This window comes from Populus euphratica, unplaced genomic scaffold, assembly GCF_000495115.2.
Source record: "Populus euphratica unplaced genomic scaffold, PopEup_1.0 scaffold102.1, whole genome shotgun sequence".
NCBI classification, from domain to species: Eukaryota; Viridiplantae; Streptophyta; class Magnoliopsida; order Malpighiales; family Salicaceae; genus Populus; species Populus euphratica.
Genome location: NW_011499957.1, coordinates 610,778 through 636,071, shown reverse-complemented (window position 1 = coordinate 636,071; position 25,294 = coordinate 610,778). Strand labels below are relative to the sequence as shown.

General features: G+C 32.3%; 2 protein-coding genes across 2 annotated transcripts; one reads left to right on the top strand and one right to left on the bottom strand.

The window, feature by feature from the left end:
• The first annotated feature begins 861 nt into the window (after nt 1–861).
• On the top strand, nt 862–7,720 carry LOC105138433 (solute carrier family 35 member F1-like). Its single transcript, XM_011044500.1, has 11 exons — nt 862–1,209; nt 1,423–1,517; nt 1,972–2,029; nt 2,649–2,843; nt 3,408–3,484; nt 4,074–4,156; nt 4,377–4,428; nt 4,827–4,895; nt 5,727–5,813; nt 5,921–5,982; nt 7,097–7,720. Exons 1-11 carry the CDS (start codon nt 1,092–1,094, stop codon nt 7,326–7,328), a joined length of 1,128 nt encoding a protein of 375 aa, XP_011042802.1. The 5' UTR covers nt 862–1,091; the 3' UTR covers nt 7,329–7,720.
• Nucleotides 7,721–7,958: 238 nt separating this feature from the next.
• On the bottom strand, nt 7,959–17,268 carry LOC105138432 (Pentatricopeptide repeat (PPR) superfamily protein). Its single transcript, XM_011044499.1, has 12 exons — nt 17,065–17,268; nt 16,276–16,399; nt 15,799–16,024; nt 15,574–15,676; nt 15,411–15,475; nt 14,158–14,274; nt 13,969–14,067; nt 12,388–12,541; nt 11,541–11,650; nt 11,059–11,211; nt 9,328–9,423; nt 7,959–8,239 (listed from the first exon to the last, which is right to left on the bottom strand). Exons 1-12 carry the CDS (start codon nt 17,114–17,116, stop codon nt 8,129–8,131), a joined length of 1,410 nt encoding a protein of 469 aa, XP_011042801.1. The 5' UTR covers nt 17,117–17,268; the 3' UTR covers nt 7,959–8,128.
• Between the last annotated feature and the right edge of the window lie 8,026 nt (nt 17,269–25,294).

Sequence of the window (25,294 nt, the reverse complement as noted above, 5' to 3'; positions counted from 1 at the left end):
ATTCATACAAATCAAATCATAATTAAATCTTCAAAATAAAATAACCATTATTTTAAGAAAATCAGGTGTCAAAACACCATTGATAATATTTTTAAATCCAATTTAGTTATACAAATAAATCTAATGACTTTGATAATTTAAAATTTAAATTAATTTGAGTTTTAAATTAAATAAAACAGTAGTTGATTCATTCCAATCAATTAATCTTTTCAAGATAAGAACTATTTGATTTTTTTTAAAAAAATATTATTTTAATTTTTTAAAAATATTGTTTTAAATTCATTCAAATCAAATCATAATTCAATCTTCAAAATAAAATAACCATTATTTTAAGAAAATCAGGTGTGAAAACACCATTGATCAAAAGTTCAAAACATGAAAAACGATGCATAATTAGATCAATTGAAAACCCCAATTTTAGTATTTTTGGATAAATAATTTATAATTATTCAATTGATTTAAAAATTCAAAAATCTCTTGTGCGTGATCTATGAGGTAAAATAGAAGCAAAAAACAATACACTTATTCAGCGAAGAAAGTTGAGCCATCAAAATCGCCGAACCTCTTTGTTTCCCTCACACTCTCTCCCCAAAATTCAACGGCTGGAGTCAAGTTCCGCACAGAACCCGGGAACTCCAAACAGCCGTTGGTATTCTCTTTTTGTTGGAGCAAATTCAATTTGGCAAAAAAACCTCTCTTTTATCACTTTAACTGTCAAGTCACCCACTCAAATTCTATCACCATCACCATCACCATCACCATCACCATCACCATCACCATCACCATCACCATCACCATCACCATCACCATCACCATCACCATCACCATCACCATCACCATCACCATCACCATCACCATCACCATCACCATCACCATCACCAACAGCGAAACATTATATGCTTTGGCCTGTCCATCATCAAAAAGATCAGAACTGAAGAGGGTTCTTGTTCTTTTGCTAATGCAATCCCTTTGAACAGAAAAGAGTTGGGTTTTTTTTTTATTATTATTCTTGAACCACCCAACTGGTTCTTGGAAATTCCTTGTAGATTGTTTTGCGTTTGTGTTAACAGAAGATTGGCAAGAGTGAGAAAATGTTGAGCTTTAAGGAGTTTTGGACGAAGAAAACATTGGTGGCTCTTGGGTTGGGACAGTTTCTCTCTCTCCTCATTACTTCTACTGGATTTTCATCCTCTGAACTTGCTAGAAGAGGTGCAGCTCCAGTTTTCTTCTTTCTCAAGCATTTAATTTTTATGTCTTTTGCTTGCTCAGAACTCGTTTCCTTCTTTTCCCCCTGCGTTGTTATAGCTGTTTGTTTAGATGATGATGGTTGTCTTGCGAAGAAAATCTTGAGTTAGAATGCAAAATCTCAACTTTGTTGGTGTTTTTTTTATACTGTAGTATTCTAACTTGGTTCTAATTCAGGAATTAATGCACCAACTTCTCAGTCGTTTCTAAACTACGTCTTCTTGGCCATTGTTTATGGAAGTATTATGCTTTATCGGAAGCAAGCACTTAAGGTGAATTTCTTTGCTTCATCTTCTTACTTAAATTTTTTCTTCCATTTTTTTCCATTATTTAGTAGATGTAATTAGTATAGTATATAATTTAAGTGCTACTGAACTCGTTTGCTGAGTTTACTTCTATCACTGGAGCTTTCATGAGGGCTGGGAAGTGATTCATTAGAATTAATGTCTTCATTGGATGTTCGTATTTAAGCTGCAGGGATGCAGTGGACGGGTGTTAGAAGTTAGGCACATAAAAAATCGAAGGAAATTCCGCTTGGTCTTTTTTGAGGTGATAGGAGAGTTCCTGATGAAATAATTACTCGGGGTAGATTAGTGATGCAATATAAACCAATTTGAGTTTATAGCGAAGATTTTTTTGCTCAAATTTCTCTGTTTTCATCTTTCTTGACTGCAATTTTAATATTAGATGTTGATGTTTTTGGATCTCCTTTTGGAATTTGTGCAGGCAAAATGGTACTACTATGCTATTCTTTCATTGGTCGATGTAGAGGCCAATTTTCTTGGTGAGTCTTTACTCTACGGGTGCTACTGACTGGGTATATAGGTTATTTATTTTCTGCTCTCCTGTTAACTTTTTAGCTAAACATTTGTACTAACTATATTCTTCATTTGATTGTAATTTTTTTCTTTTACTAATCCTGTATTTTTAGTACTACGAGGTTAAAGAATCCTGAAGATGTACTAGGAAATTGCATATCTCTTGATTATAAAGCAAATAATCAATTTGCTACTGGCGATCTTTCACCGAAGCCTGTGCATTCTCTCTGATTAGTATCTAGTTGTGATAATATAAACGAGAGTAAAGTACTCCAAATAGATATTTCGCACCTTGTGGCAGTGTAAATCATGAAGCGGGTTACTTCTCACGAGTTCTCAGCAGTATGGAGTTGCATCTGCTGCTGATGTATCTGTTCTGCTACATGTTTTAAACAATTTGTAGAAGAATTGATAATGGGAACAAGTTATTCTAACTTGATGTCACTGACCTCACTGGCGCTTGCATTTTATATTTTCAGAAGAAATGCCACTTAGGCCTTTCATTAGTGAAGTATAAATAGTGAATTGTGATTGTTAAAGTGAATCATGCTTACGATAATTGATCTCGTCTCCATTCATGGGCAGTGGTGAAGGCCTATCAATACACATCGATCACGAGTGTCATGCTGCTGGACTGTTGGTCAATCCCTTCTGTTATGGTTCTTACATGGTTTTTCTTGAGCACAAAGTACAGGTTCAAGAAAATAGCTGGAGTAGTAGTTTGTGTTGCAGGCCTTGTTATGGTTGTTTTTTCAGATGTTCACACTGGTGATCGATCAGGTAACTTTGCCCTATCTCTTTAATTAATTTTTCTTTAGTGTTTGACTGATGTCTGTTCCATGACCTTAAGTTAAATCATAATGTAGCTTTTGGATGGAATATTTTCCAATTTCATTTAGCTGTCTTTGAGGATAGTATGTTATGTTCGTGTTTTGATAGTTTCACTCACTTGTAAGGTAGGCAAGGGTTTTTTGATTTCTCTCTCATTTCACTCTCTAAATGAATGTGCTAGATAGGAGAATAGTTTTGTTTTACTATATACATGTGTGCTTTAGTTCTTGTTCATGAACCTGTGGTTCCTTCTGGGATGTGGCCATTGATATATTGAGCGTGGAAAGATATTGAAAACAGTATTCCCTACAGCTATAAGACAACATTTTCTAAGGTATTATCAATCTACCTTGTATGCCCTGATTCTCCTTTCTGGAGATACTGAATGTACTTAAACTCTCATTTTTGAGATGCAAATTGTTGTTGTGTATAACATCTCGTAACCATTTCCATTACAGTTTTGTCTCATAGAATTGAATTTTAATCTCTTAACAAGTGGACTTCTTTTTGTAGGTGGGAGCAACCCTCGTAAAGGAGATGCTCTTGTTATTGCTGGGGCAACGCTGTATGCTATCAGTAATGTCAGTGAGGTAAGCCAAATTGCATAATTTTGTCTAGTTGAAAATCAGTGCTTGTTCTCTGATCCTCCATGCTGCTTCCATTTGGTAATTGTTCTCTCATGATCTTACTTTTTCAAAGAAGTGTTACTGACTTTTTGTTTAGCTAATTATAACGTGTATAAATTGATAGTCTTAATCCAACTTTTTTTTTAAGTTTAGGTTTTCAGTTTGGCCTTGGAGGCAGGTTAAAAATTTGTCACCCTCCTATTAATATGTGCTGCATAACTTTTTCATATAAAAACGGCAACCAAAAACAAAAAGGAAAAGGAAAACACAGAGAAACATGGTGCTTGGCTTTTTTCATTTGAGGTTTAGGTCTGATTTTTTTTTTTGGAGAGTGATTTAGGTCTGAAGTTGATTTTCCAGATATTGGTTAGAAGATTTCTTATTTATGAATTGTAAATAATTGTTCTCTTAAATAGTTTAAAGTCTTAGTTTTTATTCATCATTTCAAGACAATGGGGGCTTAAAGCAATACAGATATTAAGGATATAAATTGTTATACTTGTCACAGTAAATAGAAAAGGTTTATCTTCATTTATTTCCTTCTGTTATGCAGGAGTTTCTTGTAAAAAATGCTGATAGAGTTGAGCTCATGTCGCTTCTGGGCTTTTTTGGTGCCATAATCAGTGCCATTCAAATGTATCCTTAACTTAATGGCTAAGGTTGATGGCTATGAGGAACATCAACCTTTCTACTGATGAGTTGCTTTAATTTATTCTGTGTAAATTGTCTACGATCGACTTTAAAACTTCATGATATCCAAAACTCGTGATCACTTTGGCTAACTTGATCGTGCTGTTCAATGTTGGCAAATTGTTTAATTGCTTTTGGCAATTGTATCCCTTAGTGATATCTACAGAAGTATTCTGGAGCGCAACGAAGTTAAAGCCATTCACTGGTCAGCTGGGGCAGTATGTTTCTTGTCCATCCTCTTCTTCCAAAGCATATGTATCTTACACATGTTTTTCCTTTTATTCCTGTTCACTTGACTCAGCAATCACAATAGAATGATAGCTTGACATCTCATGTTTAATGGTTCTGTATAGGTGTTGTCTTTGTAATTTGCTTCTGGTGCAAGATGATTCTTAACCAAAATCAATTCAAATACACACATATAATGGCTCAGACGAAAAACATTCAAGAGAAAGATATGAAAATGAATGTGGGAATTTAAATATTCAATTATTATCAATTGGTCTGACATTGTTAGAGAATTGGTTTGTCTTTAAATTTAATACATATGGAAGTGTTGAGGATTATCAGGGTTAGAGTTTAACTTTTCATGTTTGCTTTATGTTATTGGTTTCAGGCTCTTCCGTTTTTTGGATTTTCAGTGGCAATGTTTCTGTTCTACTCTTTAGTCCCGATCTTGCTTAAGGTATGGATACGAGTTACCATAGAACTAACTAAAACTTTGTAAGAATGTGGGCTGCTTTTGAATTCAAGAACTTGAAATTGTAGTTTGAAGGGCGATGAATGATTGTGAGCTACCTCTTTGAATTGAAAATCTTTTTCAAAATCTGTAACTTACATGCATTAGATTAAAATCTTCTTAGCATCTAAAACACCGATTATGTTTGTTGAAATCTGTTTTTATCCCTCATATACACTACCAATGGTTAATTTTGGTTTCGCTTTTTTATTAGTCATTAATCACTTTCTAAATTAATGGTGCTTTTCATTTGTTACTTTATCATCCATCGATTTTTAGCACAAATTTGATGTTTTGTGAGATGGTGCCAAGCCAACCATTAAATAGGACATGAATGTGTGAGGAATGCCTACTTTTCAACTTATGTAATCTGTGATGGTTTGGTGCTAGCATGAAAGGAGCTAATCCATATGCATCAGTTGTGCTTCAGTTATTGCTCAAGCCTGTATTTCTTAACTGATTTTGACATTAAAATTTTATTCTAGACTATCAAGCTGCCATCACCTTCATCCTATGTCTTAACTTCAGAGGATTTGTATTTTTTTTTTTTTTACTTGTTTTTCACCAGCCCAGTAAGGGTACCCATCTTATAATTTGTCATAATTGCAACTTTTTAATACTTGCAACGGTAGCTTTTGGACAAATGTGAAATTCAGTGTGATTATCAGAGTTTTATTCAGTGCTAGATGGCAAGAGTTATTTAGACTGACCTCATGGATGGTTTATATTAGTGCGTGCATATGCTCACCTAAATATTCTAACTCCCACTATTTACAGATTAGTGGTTCCACGATGCTCAACTTGTCTTTGCTGACATCAGACATGTGGGCTGTTGTGATTCGCATCTTTGCTTATCATGAGAAGGTTTGTTAACTAATAACATAGTATGAATGTGAGAATTCTAGTATCATGCAAGTTCAAATGTTAACACTTGGAATTTTCTCACTGATGGGAATTTTCTCATTGATCAGGTTGATTGGATGTACTTTGTCGCCTTCGCTGCTGTTGCTGTTGGGTTGATCGTTTATTCTGGGTATGCAACTTTTTGGATTTTGCTTTGAATATTTCTCTTCTTTTCATATGATAAATTCATAAGAAAAACAGAAATCTTTGGCTTTGCTGTTTACCTAAGCTCCTTCATCAGGAGCACTAACTAGCAAATGAGTGAAGTTCTAGTTTGAATGAACTGTATGTCCTTACAAAGCTCAACCCTGTTAGGGTTAGAGAGGTAAGATTATGGAAAATATTTTGGATGAAGTAGGTCTGACAGACTTTTGATACAAGGTTCAAAAAATGGTAATATTTAGCCATGTTAGGTTTGTACACTAGCTTTGCGTAGTTAAGGCTACATGAAACGGACCTTGATGGTGTTTGAGTGGTTAGGCTATTCCCAATTCTGTCATGTTAAGGATGCTCCATTCATTTTAGCTGCCCTGGTCCATCATTGTAAGTTACTTTTCTATGAAGACACTTATCTGCAATATTCTTCATGCTTTGAGGATAGGCTAACGTGTATTCACTGGAATTGGAAGTTAGAATTTCCAGGTTTTTTCTTTCTTTTCTTTTCTTTTCTATTTTTCTTTTTATTTTTTTGGCATTTTCTTAGCTTGTGTTTAGTTCATGGTTAAAAATTGGAGGTTAAATTTTAAGAGGTCAAGTGTCAAGGGTTTAAAAAAGTAATTGAAGGGTAAAGGTTAAGGATGTTTGGTAGATGCGTAAAAATTGTGTAATGATGGGACCCAATTTATTTTAAATATAAGTTTAAGTTAAAAGAATTAGTTTTCGTGAAGGTTTAATAGTGTCACAATCTATGATTACAGGATGGTCTCTATTCACTGTCTTTATCTATGAATGCCGCTATTCTTTACATAATGTGATAAAAAGTGTGTTAGTATGGAAGCTCTATGCTTCCTAAACCACTACTTTTTCACGGACAACTCAGTTTAGGAAAATGACTCGCTGGCATGCAGTTGAAAAATGTCTGATATCTCTGAAATTTCACTCTGGTGCACGGGAATGAAAATGAATATCACCATTCTTGTCATGTGGTCTCCATCTCATCCTTTGGTAACATGATGATCGGTCATTTTATCTCTTCTGTTAGCAAACCATATCACATGTGCCCACCTCTTATGTTGTTTATGCAGGGGTGACAAGGAAGAGGATCAACACCATGCTGATGCTGGTGATGAAGATGTGGAAAGAAGTAAACATTTCGACGAGGAGGCTTGTTCTGGAAACCGCGGTCAAAAAACCATCCCTGGGAGCTCAAAAACCAGGGATAGTAGTAAGCCTGATATTGCTAGCACCAGCATTGCAGATGAGCAAGACATTGAGAGCAAGAATGTGGGAAAAGATGTGTGGGGGAAGAAGTCATAATAAGGCACTAGACGCAGATAAAACTCGAAAAACGAGCACATGGGAAAAGTCTCAGGAGCTAAAAATCGTAATGCAGGATCTGCTTTCAGGGATTAGAAAGAGCGCACGTATCACTGCTGCTCCAACAAACTATAGGTGTCAGCTAAGTTGGGGGTAATGGTTAGCAGAAAAGTAGGGGGGGTCAATAATCACCAATTTGCAGCTTGAAGTAATTTTTTATGCATAATTGCAGTCCTTATTTTCGTAACTTTTTACGTTGTATTACACGTTGTTGCCTTACTCATATCATCGGTCAAAATCTAAAGTATATTCTTAACCTCTCTTAATGTTTAGAATGTTTTGGGATTTGTTTCACCAACTTGACAAGTGGTTTCATGTCAGAAAACTTTTTAGCTATTTTTGTGGGGCAACAGCAAAGGATATTGAACTTAAATGGCAAAAAAAAAAAAAAACCAAGAGAAGCATACCAATTTCTCTATATTTGCTTCCTGGTCTCACCAGCATGTGTGGCTAAAGCTTAAACATCGTAAGCGCATAACCAAAGATTTTTGCCACCGCTCCCTCGTTCCCACCCTCGAGTTGTTCGTCTAGCTTGAAAACTTAAAGAATGATGGATTGGGGTGCACAGCATAAAGAAATTATGTCAATAAGATTGGATGAACAGATGAAATAATGTACAAATATGTTAGTACAACGACCTTTTGCTGACAAATCTCCAGCAGATTAAACAAACGGAAGAAAAGCGAGCCACCAAGCGTGGACTTTATTATAAAAATTAATCACTTGTTCCCTCGTCAAGGTTAGAAATACGAGTCACCAAGCTCTTCTTCGTGAGTTTTAAACTTTTTTCGGCGAGCCCTGGGGAACAACAGCTGATGAATCTGCTTTTGTGCAGCAGTTTTACAGGTAGCCTGCAAATTATATAGACAAAAAATATCAACAGACGGGCAAACTTTGGTCCTGGATAGAGTGTCAAGACATTCATCAATCCATGTCATCAATCTGAAGAACAATGAACGCCTCTGTTGACTTTCGAAGCACCAGAAAAACTTAAATCTTCCTAGCTTGTACATGTGGTCGGTACTTGTTTTCCCGCATAAGTAAAAAGGTGGCAAGAAAATGCACATGAATGCAAGCACACATTGCCCTTATAGTACATGAAACGTTCAACTCATCAACCAGTTACATTTCCAGTGCCTCTCATATAAAAGAACTCACATGTGGAGTAAACAACCTTACATCAGAGGGCAGAAGATTGTACCACTATAATGAATTCTACAGAAGTGCTCAAAGGTCAAGTTTTCAGAGAAACATCCATAGTTTCCCACAGCAGTGAAAAAATGAATGAAACAAAAGCTTCTGACCCAGGCTTGGAAATTCCAGCAAATGATGTTGAAAAATGAATGAGGCACCTTCCAGCAAAAAGCAATAGCGAGAATGATGTTTAAAGAAAAATTAGAGAGCTATATGGCACTTGATTGGTACCCAAAACACAAATATGCATCTAGCTAGAAGAAAGGCACTTCAAAGAAAGATTTGCAAAATACTTTTGAAAAGGTCAAGAGGAGAGTGGTTGACATCTCACAAAACATATCACGTGATGTAAAATTTTCAAAGAGAAATAGTATGGCTAATGCCGAGGGACATTTTTGGAATGAGAAGTAACTACTATGCAATATTTCAAAAGAAGTGTTGTACTTTATGGACCAATTTCAAAAGAGATGAACATGCATTAAACATGCACATAAAATACGAAAGGTAAGATGGTTTTCCGGTGAAAATTTAAGCAAATAACACTACTGATTTTTACAAATGCATGATGCAAAAGAACTTATTCAGCATATTTGACACTGTTTCAACTTTGGTAGGAACCAGACAATTTGAACAGTTACAACTGTACATTCAGATAGGCTTTCACATCAGAAAATCTATTACCTGACATAACCTGGATAAGTCATTTTCTATTCTACACATCTCAACTGTGCCTTAGATTACTTACCCGGACTTTGAAGGGAAATCGATGAGTTCGTGCTTCCACCCCAGAGAAAATTCTAACATCCATGCCAAGGCTATCAACCCCAACCAAATTAGCTCTCTGTATAAGATCAAAGGGGTGCAGACAGTAAATAACTGATCTTAAGCAGGAATGCAGACAGAAGTTTCTCATAAACACTACAGAAGTGTCTTTTCTTAAACAGAGATACACGAATGTTGCAAATGAGACTCCAATCAAATCCCTATTTCTAATTTTCATCGCAATAATATGATAGACTGGTGTGGTTTTTTTCAGCAAGCCTGATATGGTTTACTATCAAACAAGACCTGATTGAATAGTGCAAAGGCAAGATGCATATTTTGACATCCACTTTCATTCCGATTAGGTTTTTATAGCTTATAAATTAAAACACAAGGCAAAACGAGTTAATTTCTACTAATAAATTTATAGCTTCTCTTTAATAAATTTATAGCTTCTCTTTGGAAGCTTATTGTTTGATAAATTTTGCCTCTCTTACAGACTCAATTGCATATTAGATTGTGTTTTGCTTTTGTTCTATCTCAGGAAGCAATAGAATAAGATTTGCGAGTGATTTTAAGGCATAACATGGAGGTCAAAGAATTTTGCAAAACTGGTGATAAGGAAGAGATGAATCGTTCAAGAGTCCTATTATGGAATTGTTACAACATTATTTTTTGCGGTCAGAATATTTCTCATAGACAATCTATTCATAAATGCATTCTTGGTTTTCAAGAATTTTCTGACTGCAAGTTACTTGACAAAACATTTTGTAAGTGGTTGTCAAAACTTGAGACCCATTGTGAGTTTAATGAGATTCCTGAAGATCAAAGGATGAAGCTTAGCTGCAAACTTGACGATGATGTGATAGAATGGTTAGATCATATTCAATCTTGTTCAGTTTGACCAGGCAATTTTGTTCTGCCTCAAAATGTTGATGCATGTACAGAAGAATGTGAATATAAGGAAGCAAATTCAAGATTTCAACAATAAGTTGAATGGTTGAACAAAGAACTTTTTGGCTCCAAATTGTTGTTAAAAACAGATTTAACAATCAAGAACCTGTTATCATGGTCATCCAGGATACTTTTCTGAAAGAGTTTCAAGAAGGAGAGAAACAGAACAAAATAAAGTTTTGGGCTCAAGTCAGTAAGAAAGCAAAAGATGCAGAATTTATTGAGAGAAGAAACAAATCAGTAGTGGGTCCTATTAGATCTGAAGCTGATCCTGTAACCAATAATTTTGATTTTCTGAGTATCAACAAGCCACCTTGGTTTGGAATTTTCTTCTCCATGACCATCCATTTATTGATTTTTCATGAAAGGTTTCAAGTTAAGCGACTTTATAAAGATGTTTTAAGCACTTCATTTGATGTTTAATGTGGAAAGCTGTAATTATTTTTCTGTCATTAATGAGAGTGCAAGGTTTTCTTTTTCAAGTGAAGGGTTTAGAGAAGTGTTGACAACCAAAAGAGAACTAAAATAATGCTACTTACCTTTGAGTAGCTTGGACAGCATACAAAGACAAGATAATGAAGTTATCTTTTTTATCAGAGGTTTGTTAGCAAGTGCCTATGACACAATTTCAACACATCCAAGTGAACAAGAAATGTGTTCTACAGATCATAGCAAATAAACACGCTGCGTACAGCTTGCACAATATCTGATACAAGAAACCAGAAATATAGAGGGATAGCACCCAAAAGCATTTATTTACCTCAACATGAAGACCCTTCTTCTTCTTGCAAAGAGCTTTAAGAGCAATATTGCATCTACTTCCCTTTTCATTAAAGTGCTCTAAAATTGCTGGAGTCGAGTGTACAAGGACATCAGGCTCTGCTTCTTGAAAATCTTGTAAACTAACCACAGACTGCAATATCCAAAGAAATGCACTGTTGTAATAGAACAACATTGAATTGTTAAGTGTGGAAACCACTGCATAAACAAATTATAAAATGCTTTCCCTCCAAATAGAATTTAGTAATGGGTGAAACAATCTATCATTCCAAAACAGATGCCTTAATTAAAAAAAAAAGCAATCATATGTTTTGTTTTTTTGTTCACGTGTCTTAATTATATTTCAAAGTAAAATCTATTCCTACTAACCCTGTGAGCTGGGCTTCCAACCACCCACACGAAAACATAAAATGTCATGCAGGTTATGATTTATGTTCTACAAATATGGTTATAAGTATGTACCTGAGATCCATACAATGAAAATAGCTCTATTCTCATGATCTCCAAGCAATGGAGAGTTGAACCAGAGCTGCTTACATCACTTTTGGAGTTAAAGCTCAAAATTTCTGTGTCTACAGAGGCAAAAAGGATATATGTGTGATGGAATAATTGCACAACAACATCACAGGCATGTTCTAATGTAAATGAGAGATGGCACCAACTGAAAAGGATGTTCTTGAATGCTCAGGTTTACACTAAATATCTAGAGCTACCCTTGATTGAATAAATACAGTTCATATTTTTAAGTGGTGAAAAGTTACATGAGAACCATCAATGAAGAGTGTAGGCTGGGAAGCTTTCCATTCCAAAAATCAGCTTGGTGCAGCTACACGATGCAATTATTTTGTTCCTTAAATTACCCATCTGATTTTAGTATCCCCACCAGCCCCACTCCACCAGTGTGTGTCAACTAAAGGTAGGTCCATTACATGAAGAGTAGGAATGAAGAACAGTAAAAACAGCATAAAAAATAGAAACATAGCTTAAGCATGAGTAGAATTGAAGTTGGAATAAAGGAATGAGATTTAGGTTTGATGAAAACCTCTAACTTATGTAATTGATTGATTGAATAAGTTGTCTGGTAAAAATCCTCCTAATAGCTGATCTGCACTAGTTAAATGTTCTCAATCATAATTGTTACAAAAATAAATTAATTCTTATCCTAATTGACTAATATTATTAAAAGTCAAATGCTAGTAACTTCACAACTAGAAATCCTATAAGGATTCCTAACAAAAAAAAAAATCAATAAGCAAACTTTAGAAGTTACATTAGATGGTTTAGCAAGGTAAGCATAACCACAAGATACCTTTACGGTCTGAATTATAGCCATCACTATCCTCACAGTGAAACGACGTTCTTAAGTATAATTCTTCATCAGAAAAAGCTGGTCTCAGACAACCCACAATAGAAACACCATTTGATGGATGGTCCATTTTTCTATAGTATTCCATATTGATTGCCTGTGAGGATGCAAGCATTCGGTAAATTAAAACAGTAAAAAAAATAAAATAAAAGAGTAGGTCTAATTTCCTACTACCCTTTTGCAGCACTGCCATCCTTCTAAAGTTGATCTATATCATTTATCATGCACCTAACTCAATCAATTCACTCCTGACCTAATTTGTGGCACAGAAAGAACTTTTAGATGCCTTCTCTATTATTATTTTCATTGCTTCCATGTTTTCTTCACATATGTTTTCTTTCGAGAGATTTATGGGGAATATTTCTTTTTGTATCCTCAAATACTTGATTTCTTTACTTTTTTGTGTATTAAAATCTCTAACTTGATCAAAGGTTTGGCTTAGTTTATAGAACTTTTTCAATTAAATATTAGTCTTTGTTGGAATCACAATTTGTTTTCCAATGAGTTAGATCAACCGTTATTTGTTCTTTGTATCTTAGGTTTTTTGCTGTGCAAAGCTGGGCACATGATAGATAATATAGAAAGGTTTTGAAAAGGTGCTACAATTTCCTAAAATCATTGTACTATAAGAATGTATAGACCCCAGTTACAAGCTATATATAGTTACAAAATGCACTAAACCACAAAAGGAGTATTTAACAATAGAGGTGGCAAATGGATGGGTATGGATTGGATCAAAATGGTTATGGATTATGTTTTATCTATTACACATTTATGACCTCTTTATTTTAAAGATATAATCGTTGCCTTTCAATTAATGAGTCTTTTTTCAAGTCAATAAAGTTTGTTAAAATATATAAGTTATTCTTTCTAAAATCATCAAAGATAACACAAGAAAATAATCAAGGTCCATTGTAAGAAAATAACTAGGGTCCAATTTAATTTGCTGAATTGGTTTTATTAATTCTGGAGTTTAATTACCAGTGGGGTGAATATAAATAAAAAGATACAGGCATGAATTGAAATTTTAAAATAGTTTTTCTTTTTAAGAAATCTTCTATAATATTTGTAGCAACTGTAAAAAGGAATAAAAAATTTTTATGGATACTTTTATCTAAAAAAGTAAGATACATAAGACAACAACCAAGGATCCAATTTAGTAATTTGATTTGCAATTTCAATTGTTAGGAAAAGTAAAAAAGAAGCAGTGATACAAAATCTGCATGCCACCTGAAATGGGTGTCATAACCAAATGATTGTTCTCTGAACCATACAAATTTAGCCAGTCCCAGGCCATTGCATGGTGGTACGGCACCATGTCTTAAGCAATGACCATCTAGAACAATTGCTAATAAAAACAGTTCAATGCCAAATATCTTAAATTGAAAGAAGATTGAAAAAATATTAATAGTGATTGCCTGTCAACAATCTTTATTAAGATTTCCAAGAACAGTTATGAATTATGAAGATTTCCATCCAAGTCAGTAATTCACTATATTAACAAGGAAACCAAGTTGTAATCACCTTTGTCATGCACTTGGCAAAATAAATAGGATGAACCAAGCTGGAAGTATCCGGCATTCCCCAATCAACTGGAACTTCAGAGTCTTCCGAATCCATTACCTATTTGATTTTCATGTAACTTCAGTTTGCAGAATAACTCATAAGGATGTGCAAGATTCAACCCAGAAATGAGGAGCAGTGATTACCAACCTCAAAGTAATCCTCATCAAATGGTATATCATCTTCACTACCAACATTGAAAATATTGTATTCATTGACTACCTTTTTATTCTCGTACATTGGAATATCCATCCCAATCAAAACATTCTGAAAAGAATTCATGAATGCTTTAAGAAGAAATTCAAATTCATGCAACTCGAGCAACAGAAAGGAGGAAACAGATTATTAAGGTAACTTGCAAAAAGAAAAGAAAAAGCATCTTTAGGGATTACATATTCCACCCCTTATTTTTAAATACATATGCTTCACACCCTATAATTGCATCCTGATCATGTTGCAGGCCTTCTGTTAGCTGACTGACAGGTTCTAAACCTAGATATTAGGGGGCTTTAAAGGGCCGTGTTTCTTTTTTTAGCCAATCATATTCTGCTGTTTGAACAAATTTTTATTGTGCAAGGAATACAGGTTAAATCTTTAAGATAAAATAAAAATTTCATTACAGGGCAGTTGTTTTTCTACTGCTTTTTTGAAAATAAAATATGTGGCAAGTAACCAGAGCAAAACTTTGAGAGTTTGTAATTTACAGTAATAAATATCTAGGCAGAATCAACCAATTTATTTTATAGCTAATCATTTTTCCATCATTAATTACCTTTTAACTAGTAACAAAATCATCTTTTTAGGGTTACGTATATGAGTAGAAGATTTCCAGTAAAAAAGGCTCCAAAGGGGACTAAGCATTCACAGATAACACCAACTGCATAGCAAGAGTGTAACAGCATCACTTAAGTCATCCAAAAGCTTTCACTGTATTCCACAAGTGTCCAATAATCTGATAAATAGGATAACAAGGAATAACCCTTGAATCTTTTTTCTTGCACTTATTCCAAAGAAACTAAAAATATAAAAGAGGAATACACTTCTATAGTTCCCTGTTCACATGCAAAAATCTCCACCTCTCAACATTGCTTCTCTAGTTCTAGTAGTCTTCTTTTTCCCTGTCACCCTAAATTTACATAGTAGGGTTCAAAAAAACATCTTATTGAAGAGCTTTTTGGCTTGTTGGACTTCTAAACGTTGAGTGTACACGAAAATTCTCCCAAATTTTGCGCTGTTATTCAACTTGTTCACCATTGTGCTCCAATGTTTTTGCCTTTTTGGTTCAGTTATCAACAGGGACTTTTTTTTGTGTTTTCACAGGGGGCATGAAAAGAATATTGCACTCTTGCCCCTTAAACATATTCTCGATTCATCCAATGAAACATAAATAAGTGTGACCTCACCACAGGGTTGCTTGCTCCTCGATCTTGTAAGATATTTCTATCATCAAAAATCTCAAAGAATATGTCTGAGAAGAAATTCATAATAGAAAAGGAGGATTAGGTCAAATCAACCAAGTTGATGTTTTACATATGATTATTCATGCACATTACAGCTAGAGTATACCTCCATAGTCATCAATGATATACTGAAATTCAGCCCAGGAAATTTGTCCATGTGGTTCACAATGTACGGATCCAGGAAAAACCAGCAAAGCACTGGTATTAGCCTAAAACAAAACGAAAGGCGCGACTATGAATTCTTACACAGAGAAAAAATCATGGCATTTACAGCAAGTAGACCTATGACACTGGAATTTTAATTCTATGTTTCCATAAAACTAGCACCCACCTCAACAGTTGTCCTTGCTATTTCAGCAGAGGTGAGCTGAGTTTCACGAGTCCTTTTGCTAAGTTTCACTTCTTCTAGTGGATGATAACCTCGATGACTTGTGAAATTAGATGAATCAGGAACCGAATCAGAGTAATCTGCAGCAACTGAAACTTTCTGAAGGCAAAGATTACGGCCCACAGCTGACCATTGGAACTGTGTTGATCCAAAAAATGGATTTCTGTACCTGAAATTTAACATAAAAAATACTATCTTCATAAAATATTCCAGAAAAAAAAAACTAATAACAAGAGACAGGATTGAAGGAATATCAATGCCTTGGAATTGTATGAAAAACTAAAAAATATTCAAACATGTAGCTAATTTTTTAAAAAAAAAGGAAGAAAAAAATATGAAAGAACTAAATCAATCTCATGCCTTGAACATGATTTCCAACTTCCTGTGCTGCGTATCTTTATCAAAAATGAATATATTCACCTTATGCTGGAAAGGTCACAAGGTCTGCAACTGTCAATAGGAGATTTGTTCCAGCTATTTGTGCCCCCGTGTGATGTTGACCAGCAAAAGGCATCTGCCTGGCATAGTTGACAATGGGAAGAACCTGAAAACAGTATACATAAACATCAAGAAAAACACCTTGAATGAAAAAAATATGGAGTTTAAGAGGAGCAAATTCGATGAACAGAGATGCTGAAAAGGAAGAAGTAAAAAGCAAAATCCTCAGTCAATGACAAGAGTAGATTAATGAAATTTATTAATTATTTCTTTCTCTCTTTTTTCAGGTTCCAGAAAGCTAATTCCCCATCAACCCATCCCAACCAATGCATAAAATGTATTTGTACTGCAACCAGAATTTTAGAAGAAAAGGAAAAGGAAGAATTGAATTCATTCACATTCATTTCTTGCATTCTCAGCGAGAAAACAAATTAATAGCAAGCTGATACCCTTCAAATAAAAGTCTTTATGGAAAAGGGTATCAAAAACTGAAGTGCCTTTCCTAATGTCTTCATATTAATACATTCTTCTGATTTGCAGTGGACTAAGCAAAGAGGCATCAAAACAGAGCTAAGAAATAGAGCCTTTCTCCGAAACACAAGATGGGTTTTCAAGAAAAGAGTCGCTCTCTTTTGGGTCGGGTTCGATTCTTGAAATCAATTGGGGGAGGGGGGGGGGGGGGGGGGGGGGGGGGGGGGATGCACGCAACGCACCGTAATTAACAAACAAAAAGAAGAAACAAAAGCATGAAAAGAAGATCATAGTAATTACCGAGTGAAAGCGAAGAAGCAATAGCTGCTGCCGCTGCTGCAGCGATCACCATGAGAGAAAGAAGAAGATGCGATGGGAAGAGAGGAGGGGAGAGGAGGGGTGTGAAAGGGATGGTGTTTGAGTGTCGTCTGTGTTATGTGTTAGTATAGGGATTGGTCCATCAAAATCTGTGTCAGAGCGGTCTTGTCCAGAAGAGTAGACTTTCACTGACATACATTAGATGTCCAATGCATGGCATGGCAATGGCATCTATTTTGTGAAATTCGTTGGTATCCAGAATTTTATTTTATTTTATTTTATCTTAAAAGGGCCCAATTTGACAACAAGTAAGGCTTAACATGCCATTTGATTTTCTTGCCATAATAATAATAATAATAATAATACTTTTGTTTTTCAGTTTTCAGTTTGGCAATAAAATGAAGTTTGATATTCAATTTTTTTGGCAATAAAATGAAGTTTGATATTCAAATTTTTTTTCTTTTTTACATGAATTAAGAAAAAATATCTTGAAACTCTAAGGAGTGCTTTAAGAACAATGTAATTCTTCTCCTTGATTCACATCGAAAATTATTTATTAATCTCACGTCAAAGTCTCGAAGGCTTTTAAGAGTTTTTTTTAGGAATATATTAAATAATTTTTTGTTTTTAAAAATTATTTTTAATATTAGTATATCCAAATAATCAAAATACACAAAAAAAATAAAAAAAAATAGAAGCTCTGTTTGTCCACCATCCCAAACCACCCTAAAAATGGTGATAAAGATTGTAATTTTGTATCAAGACGTTTCATGAATTCAAATGTTAATTATATAAAAAAAATGCATTTAATAATGGAAATTTTATGAGATTATTATTGTTTTGTCTAGAAAAAAATTATCGTACAATTATAATTATGAATAATCCATTTTTTATTAGAATTAATATTAATTATATTCTTGTAAATATGCTAACCTTTTTTTTTTTAATGATCATCTTGAGTTTGCGTGGATTGATGCTGGGTGCCCTTGAAATATTTAAGAATTCTCTAAAATTACATTGATTCTGACAATAATATTATTTTTCTTCATTTGTGAACATATTCATAACATATAAAATCATTATATTATATATTATATGATTATTTCTTTCTTTATTTTACTATAATATTCTTAATATATACGTGTGAAATCATTAAAATTTTGAATGCCACAGTGATCGGAGGAGGAGTTCCATATTAGAAGTCGGTTTGCGGTTGAAAATATCTTTTTAGCATTTTTTCGAAGATGCGAATATCTTGCTTGCAAGAACAATAGTCCTACACTCAATGATAATGGTTCATTTATCTTTTTTACTTTTGATGTGGTGGAAGTGACATAAGCACACTCAACTTTTATTTTATTTTATTATAAAACAAAGATTTTAATCATAATTAATTAAATTCAATCTCGATGGATCGAAAACAAAGTATGTATTTAATTTAAAAATTAATTAAAAAATAATGGGTTTTAACTAGATGATGAGTTGAATTTTTAAGTTAATTTTAATCAGATTTAGATTAGTTAATCAATAACTGAATCTTCAATTTTCTTATTAAAAAAAATTAATAATATTTATTTTAATATGAGAATTTTTAAGAAAAATCAGATGTGGATACATGTAATTAAGTTAAAGGTTTATTGATTTTTTCAAATTTTTTTATTCAATTGTAAAGTAATATTTAAAAAAACATTACAAATTAATAAATTTATAATTTTTCTGTTAAAAAATAATATAAATTATATATTAAGATTTTATCTAATAATTTAAGTTTTTGAATTAAAATGATTATTTAATATAATATTAGAGTCTTAATAATTAAGCGATAACGAGTTTAAATCTCATTATTTTTATTTATTTGATACAAAATAAATATAAAATAATATGAACTTGTATAAATTTCAAGATTAAAATGTTTTCATTTAAAATAAATATTTAAAATAATAATATAAATTATATCTTAAAAAATTATCTAATATAAATTATATTAAATAATAATAAAAATCATCATATAACTTAAACTTAAATTATTAAGTTTTTACGATTTTTGGCACTCCTAGCAAAAGCATTTTTAGCACTCCCAACGAAAGCAGAAAGAAAGATTGTCGACGTCTTGCACATATCCATCAACTCCAGCAACATCTTCATGTGCCTATATATAGCGGCATCGTGAAGGTCAATCCAGAATCATGAAGCTCTTCCTTTGGTTCATGGTCTAAAGCTGCTGCCATCTCTGCTGTGAAATAATTTTCCCAATCACCAGTCTTTCCTTTCGTAAAGAAGTCAGAGTTCTTGAAAGAAAATTATGGGGAACTACTCTTGTTGATCTCCAAATTGCTTAAATTCTCGAAACTGCACAGCTTCATTATTCCGAGCACCACCCCATCACTTTCTTCATCCTGTGTCAACGGTTGACCTAAAAATTCAGCCAACCTCTTACTGTGAACTAAGGGACCCTCTTCAGATCCTCATATTTAAGAAACAGTATCAATTTTCTCTGGCAATTCTAAGCTTGCTTTCCAGTAGCCTAACATCTGGTCCCAAAAGGGTCCATGGGCTGAGATTCCTTGACAAAAAATCTCGAACACATCTTCGAGAGGTTGTGGTTCTGGCAATAGTTGATCTGTTCACAAAATGCCATGTTGAAATAACATCTCTTGGATCACGGCAAACGTAAAGAAAAGTGTAAGGACAGTGAGTAGAGAAGAGGCGAGGTGAGGGAAGAGCCTCAAGACCAGAAACGGATTCGTGCTTGGCTAAGTATCCTTCCAGGAAGGTTACTAGGTCATGAGGATTGGTTGTGAGCAAAGGTTGCATGGGTGGCAAAGCCAGGATAACATAAGCTGGCATTGAGCCTTAAAGTGGTCTTTACATCGAGATGCATAAATTGGTTTGAATAATTATATTAATTAAAAAAATTATTAACATAAATGATGGAAGAATGGAATATTTTTGTTGGAAATTTATACAGAATTCTAACATAACATCAAAGAAAAATAATAATTATTTTTATATATGATCATCTTTAAGTTTTTTATCTCGACAAAAGCACCAAGCTTTTTTTTTTAACCATATATACGAACTCTACAACCCACGATTAATTGTTAAATAATTAGAAATTAGTAGTTAGATCCGTTAGCATTAGAAATTAGTAGTCAGCAGGGTTAACATAAGGGACGAGGAAGTCATGTTGCGATGACATCTGACCTCCTCTCATAGCGCTATATATATATATAACACTCACACTAGTTTGGCTGCCGCGCAATGTTGCTGGGGTTTTAAGTAAAATTCAATTCTGATTATTATAATAAATAGTGTTAAAATAATCAGAAATAATGTGAAGCAAAAAACATGGAATTCATGAAGTTGATGGTGAATTGCAAAACTTAAGTAAAGACACTTAAATTCAAGTAGATCAAAAGTGTTTAAAGAATTCCGAGGGGTACTTCAACAGCTTATATTTTGGGTTTACTTTTTAATAATTATTTTCAAGACAACTAAAGATTTATATAATTATATAATTGTTAATTATAAAATTAATCGAAAATTGATTCCAATAACCCTATAAATCCACAAAATAGCTAAAGCCAAGTGTTTTATAACTTATACGTGTAGAAAAATGGATGTCAATGAACGACAAGTCGCAATAAAAAAACACGTGATGAACATGTCCAATAAGCTTGCGAAATTGGATAAGAAAACATTGATTAACTGAATGCTAGTTTTTTTTCTACAGCAAGAGAAAAGTGTAACTGTAAGCTACAAATTATTCTCAAAGCAATAAGCATCAAAGATTCTCGAAGATAAATGAAAAATAAATAATAAAAATGTAATTATTGTCGAGTATATGAGTTCATAAAAAAATAAAAGACAATCAGGAATTAAGTTTATAAAAAAGCAATCTTATGGAAATACATCAATGAAAACAAAATTAAAAAATACAAAGCAATTAAAATTTTGAAGAATAAAATTAAGGGTTTAAAAAATACAAAGCAACTAAATTTTTTTTTATTGGGTAGTTCTAAAGCCAAATAGGTAAGGGTTTAAAAAATACAAAACAACTAAATTTTTTTTATTGGGCAGTGCCAAAGCCAAATAGAGACAAAAAAAGATAATTATCCTGTTGATTTTTTTAATATTAAAATATTAATATAATAATTTGGTGAACTGGTAATAAACAAAAGAAAAGTTATTATTGTTGACTTATATCTTAATATAATATATAATATATGCCTAGCTCATTGTCCTATTTTTTTTTCCTTCCTTTAACTAATTGAGTGTATTTTTTTTTTCTTTTGAGTTGTTGTTTCCTTGCCTCTCTCACACATGCAAATTTTTTTTTAAGTATCATTAAGTAATTAACTTTTTTTTACCTTTTGCTTTATACTTTAAGTAAATTTTTTTTATTTGATTTATTATCTAATTTTAATTTTATTTTTTTATAATTAGTTATTAAAAATATTAGAATTTATGATAATTTAAGAGTTTTGATATAAATATATTCAAAATAAATATTTGAATCTGCTTAATCAATTAAATGTTACTTTTCTTATTATAACAGAATAAATTAATATTCATGCAAAATGATTATTTTTGATATCTCTTGTTATTATTGTTGACTTATATCTTAATATAATATATAATATATGCCTAGCTCATTGTCCTATTTTTTTTTCCTTCCTTTAACTAATTGAGTGTATTTTTTTTTTCTTTTGAGTTGTTGTTTCCTTGCCTCTTGCCTCTCTCACACATGCAAATTTCTTTTTAAGTATCATTAAGTAATTAACTTTTTTTTACCTTTTGCTTTATACTTTAAGTAAATTTTTTTTATTTGATTTATTATCTAATTTTAATTTTATTTTTTTATAATTAGTTATTAAAAATATTAGAATTTATGATAATTTAAGAGTTTTGATATAAATATATTCAAAATAAATATTTGAATCTGCTTAATCAATTAAATGTTACTTTTCTTATTATAACAGAATAAATTAATATTCATGCAAAATGATTATTTTTGATATCTCTTACATTGATAGAGTAGTTTATTAAAATTTAAATATGCACATGATTTATTTGTAAGTAAAATATCAAGTAGAAAACATGTTTTTCAAACATTATTCCTATTACACATATATTAAGCATTGTTCCTCAATTAAATGTCTAGAAATGATTAAGCATAATTTAAGCAACATACTTATTATATGCATATAGATATGATTTAAAATGGGTTTTGATTTTCATGAAATTATCTAGAGCTCTTGTATTTTCTTTCTAGAAATAATAAAGCTATTAAAAGAGTTACTTTCAATGAAGTTCCTAAACATAAAAAATTAACTTATTTAAATATTCATTACTCAAGCTGCTGCAAAGGAAATTACAAATGTGATTATCAAAAATCTAGGTGACTCATTATTTTTAATTTTAATTGATGAGTTATGTGACATATCAATCAAAGAACAAATGACAGTTGATCTATGATATGTAAACAACAATGGACATATAATTGAACGTTTTCTTGACATTTAACATGTGCCAGATATAACTGGTAGTTCACTTAAGACAGTTATTGAAGTTTTGTTTTCTAAATATGAGCTAAGCGTATCAAGATTGCGTGGTTAGAGATATGATAGAGCTAGTAACGTGTAAGGTGAATTCAATGGCTTGAAAACACATATTCTAAATAAGAATCCAAATGCATATTATATATATTGTTTTGCTCATGGACTTCAATTTACTCTTGTGACTATTACAAAGAAGTATAATGAAGTTGGAGATATCTTCAATTTTATTTCTAACATTATAAACATAGTTGGAGCATCATATAAAAGGATAGATGTGATTAGAGAAAAACAATATGCTTGAAAAAAGAGAAATTTCTAGTGGACGTAGTCTGAAAAGAAACTTCTCTTAAAAGGTATACGATACCTGTTGTGGCTCCCACTATGTTACAATTATTCATCTACTTGTAATATTTTCATCAGTTTTTAATGTGCTTGAGATTATAAAGGAGGATGAGATGAACTCAGAACAGAGAACGGAAGTAGTTGTTTTAATAGATATTATGGAATCATTTAATTTTGTGTTCATGCTTCATTCTTTAAGAAAGATATTAGCAATTACTAATAAGTTCTCACAAGCATTACAAAGAAAAGATCAAGGCATAGAAAATGCTATAAGTTTATTGAAAACATCAAAGAAACAATTCAAAATGATGAGAGAGAATGATTGAGAATCTTTATTAGAAAAAATGTCATATTTTTACATCAAACATGATATTGATATTCTAAACATGGATGATGAGTACAAGCTTCATAGGCGTTTAAAGCGAAAATCTCAAAGGATTACAAATATACAACATTTCCATTATGAATTGTTTAACATTATCATTTCCATCTCAAGCGAAAATCTATGTGTTGAAAGTCAAAAGTCACATATCAAGTATAATAGAAACAAAATGCGATAAAATACCCTTTCAGCCCAGTCATGCATAATAATTTAAGATGCAAACAACAACATGAATACAATAATTATGGGTGATGAATAATAGAAAATCATGTTCTAACCTTGAAGTCTAAGTGCTCTCTTGAATGATGATCTGATTAAGAAAATAAAAAACTACAACAACTAAGAAAAGCAAATGATAAATAATAGAAAAAAAACTAATGCATAAAATCAATAACAAACTAATAAGCAATTATGGGTAAAAAAAAAAGACATGATAAAGAACCTGGAAACCAATGCATGATAAAAAGAAAGTAAAATATTCCAATCAATTGCTCCAAAATCTACCTTTGAACAACCATATCATAAAAGCACAAAACTATACTAAAGAAATTGAACAAAAAATAATACAAGTTATAAATCAAGACATCAATAAAAATTACTACTCAAATGATGGCTTGAGAAACCAATCCAAATAATAGCATGAGAAACCAACAAAGGAAAGCTTGCAACAACCAAAAAATAAAGTATATAAAAACATGGTAGGGAATTGCTCGGAAAGGAAAGAGAATGGACCTAAAAGGCATGGCCATGTTAAATAAATCAAGAAGCTCTAGAATATAACCCATGTGTACCCTCCAAAACAAAAATAAGCATACGTAACAAGGCTAGCTGAAGGAACAGTCGCATCCTAGAATTAAAAATGCTATTGAAACAGAAAAACAAATGACAATGCAATGAAAAAAATAAGTCTAAAAAATCACAAAGAAAATTAAATATTTGGCAAAAACTAAAAAAACCTGTTAGAAAATTAGAGGAAAGAGATGACATGCAATGCTATAAACAAACAATGAGTAGGTATTATCAATGATGGTCCATTTATAAACCAATCAAAGAAAGAGAGTCAAATGACATGATCAAAAGATTGATGTCTTCTTCCAAGTGCAGGAATGTCAAAGTAATAAATAATCCGGCAAGACCGGGATCGAATCACATAGAGATTAATTGTATAAATTATAGATAACAATAACACAACAGCAATAATAGTAACAATAATAACAATAATAGTAGTAGTAACAGTAGTAGTAATAGTAATAGTAATACTAGTAGTAGTAGTAATAAAGGAGAAGAAGAAGAAGTTGATAAGAATTTTGAGATAGAAGATTAACGTAAGGATTAAACAATGATAATAACAAGTGTCAAAGTTAGAGGATCCACTAATGGTATGTCAAACAAGTATAGTATAAATTCGTATTATTCAATTGAAAACCACATACAAAGGAGGTTCCAATCAGATTATAAATTGTTAACATGATTACATTAGTTATCTTATTCGAATAATGCTAATACTTGTAAATGTTGTTAGGCATTCATGATTATAACTTATGTTAACAACAAATCAAGTTCCTTTTATAGCTCAGGTGTCGGTTATACCATATGGTATAGGCTATAAAAGTATCAATCATTTGTAATGTTAGAATTAGAACCACTTGAAAACATGAAAGTTATAGGAAATTGTCTCAAATTTCCAAGAAAAAACAATGGAGGTCATTTAGACTTCTAGAACTCCAAATATGGGCCAAACACTGAATAGTATTTGGGCTACAGGACAGATTCAGACTTTTTCATTGTTGCTACAAATTAGACTTGAAAATTGCCTTATTAAATTTTAGGCTCCATGTGAAAGCTGTAGGCCTATGTCTTACCTTTCTATCCATATAAATTAGAACTAAATCCAAGATCTACAACTCTAGATATGATCCAATTACCT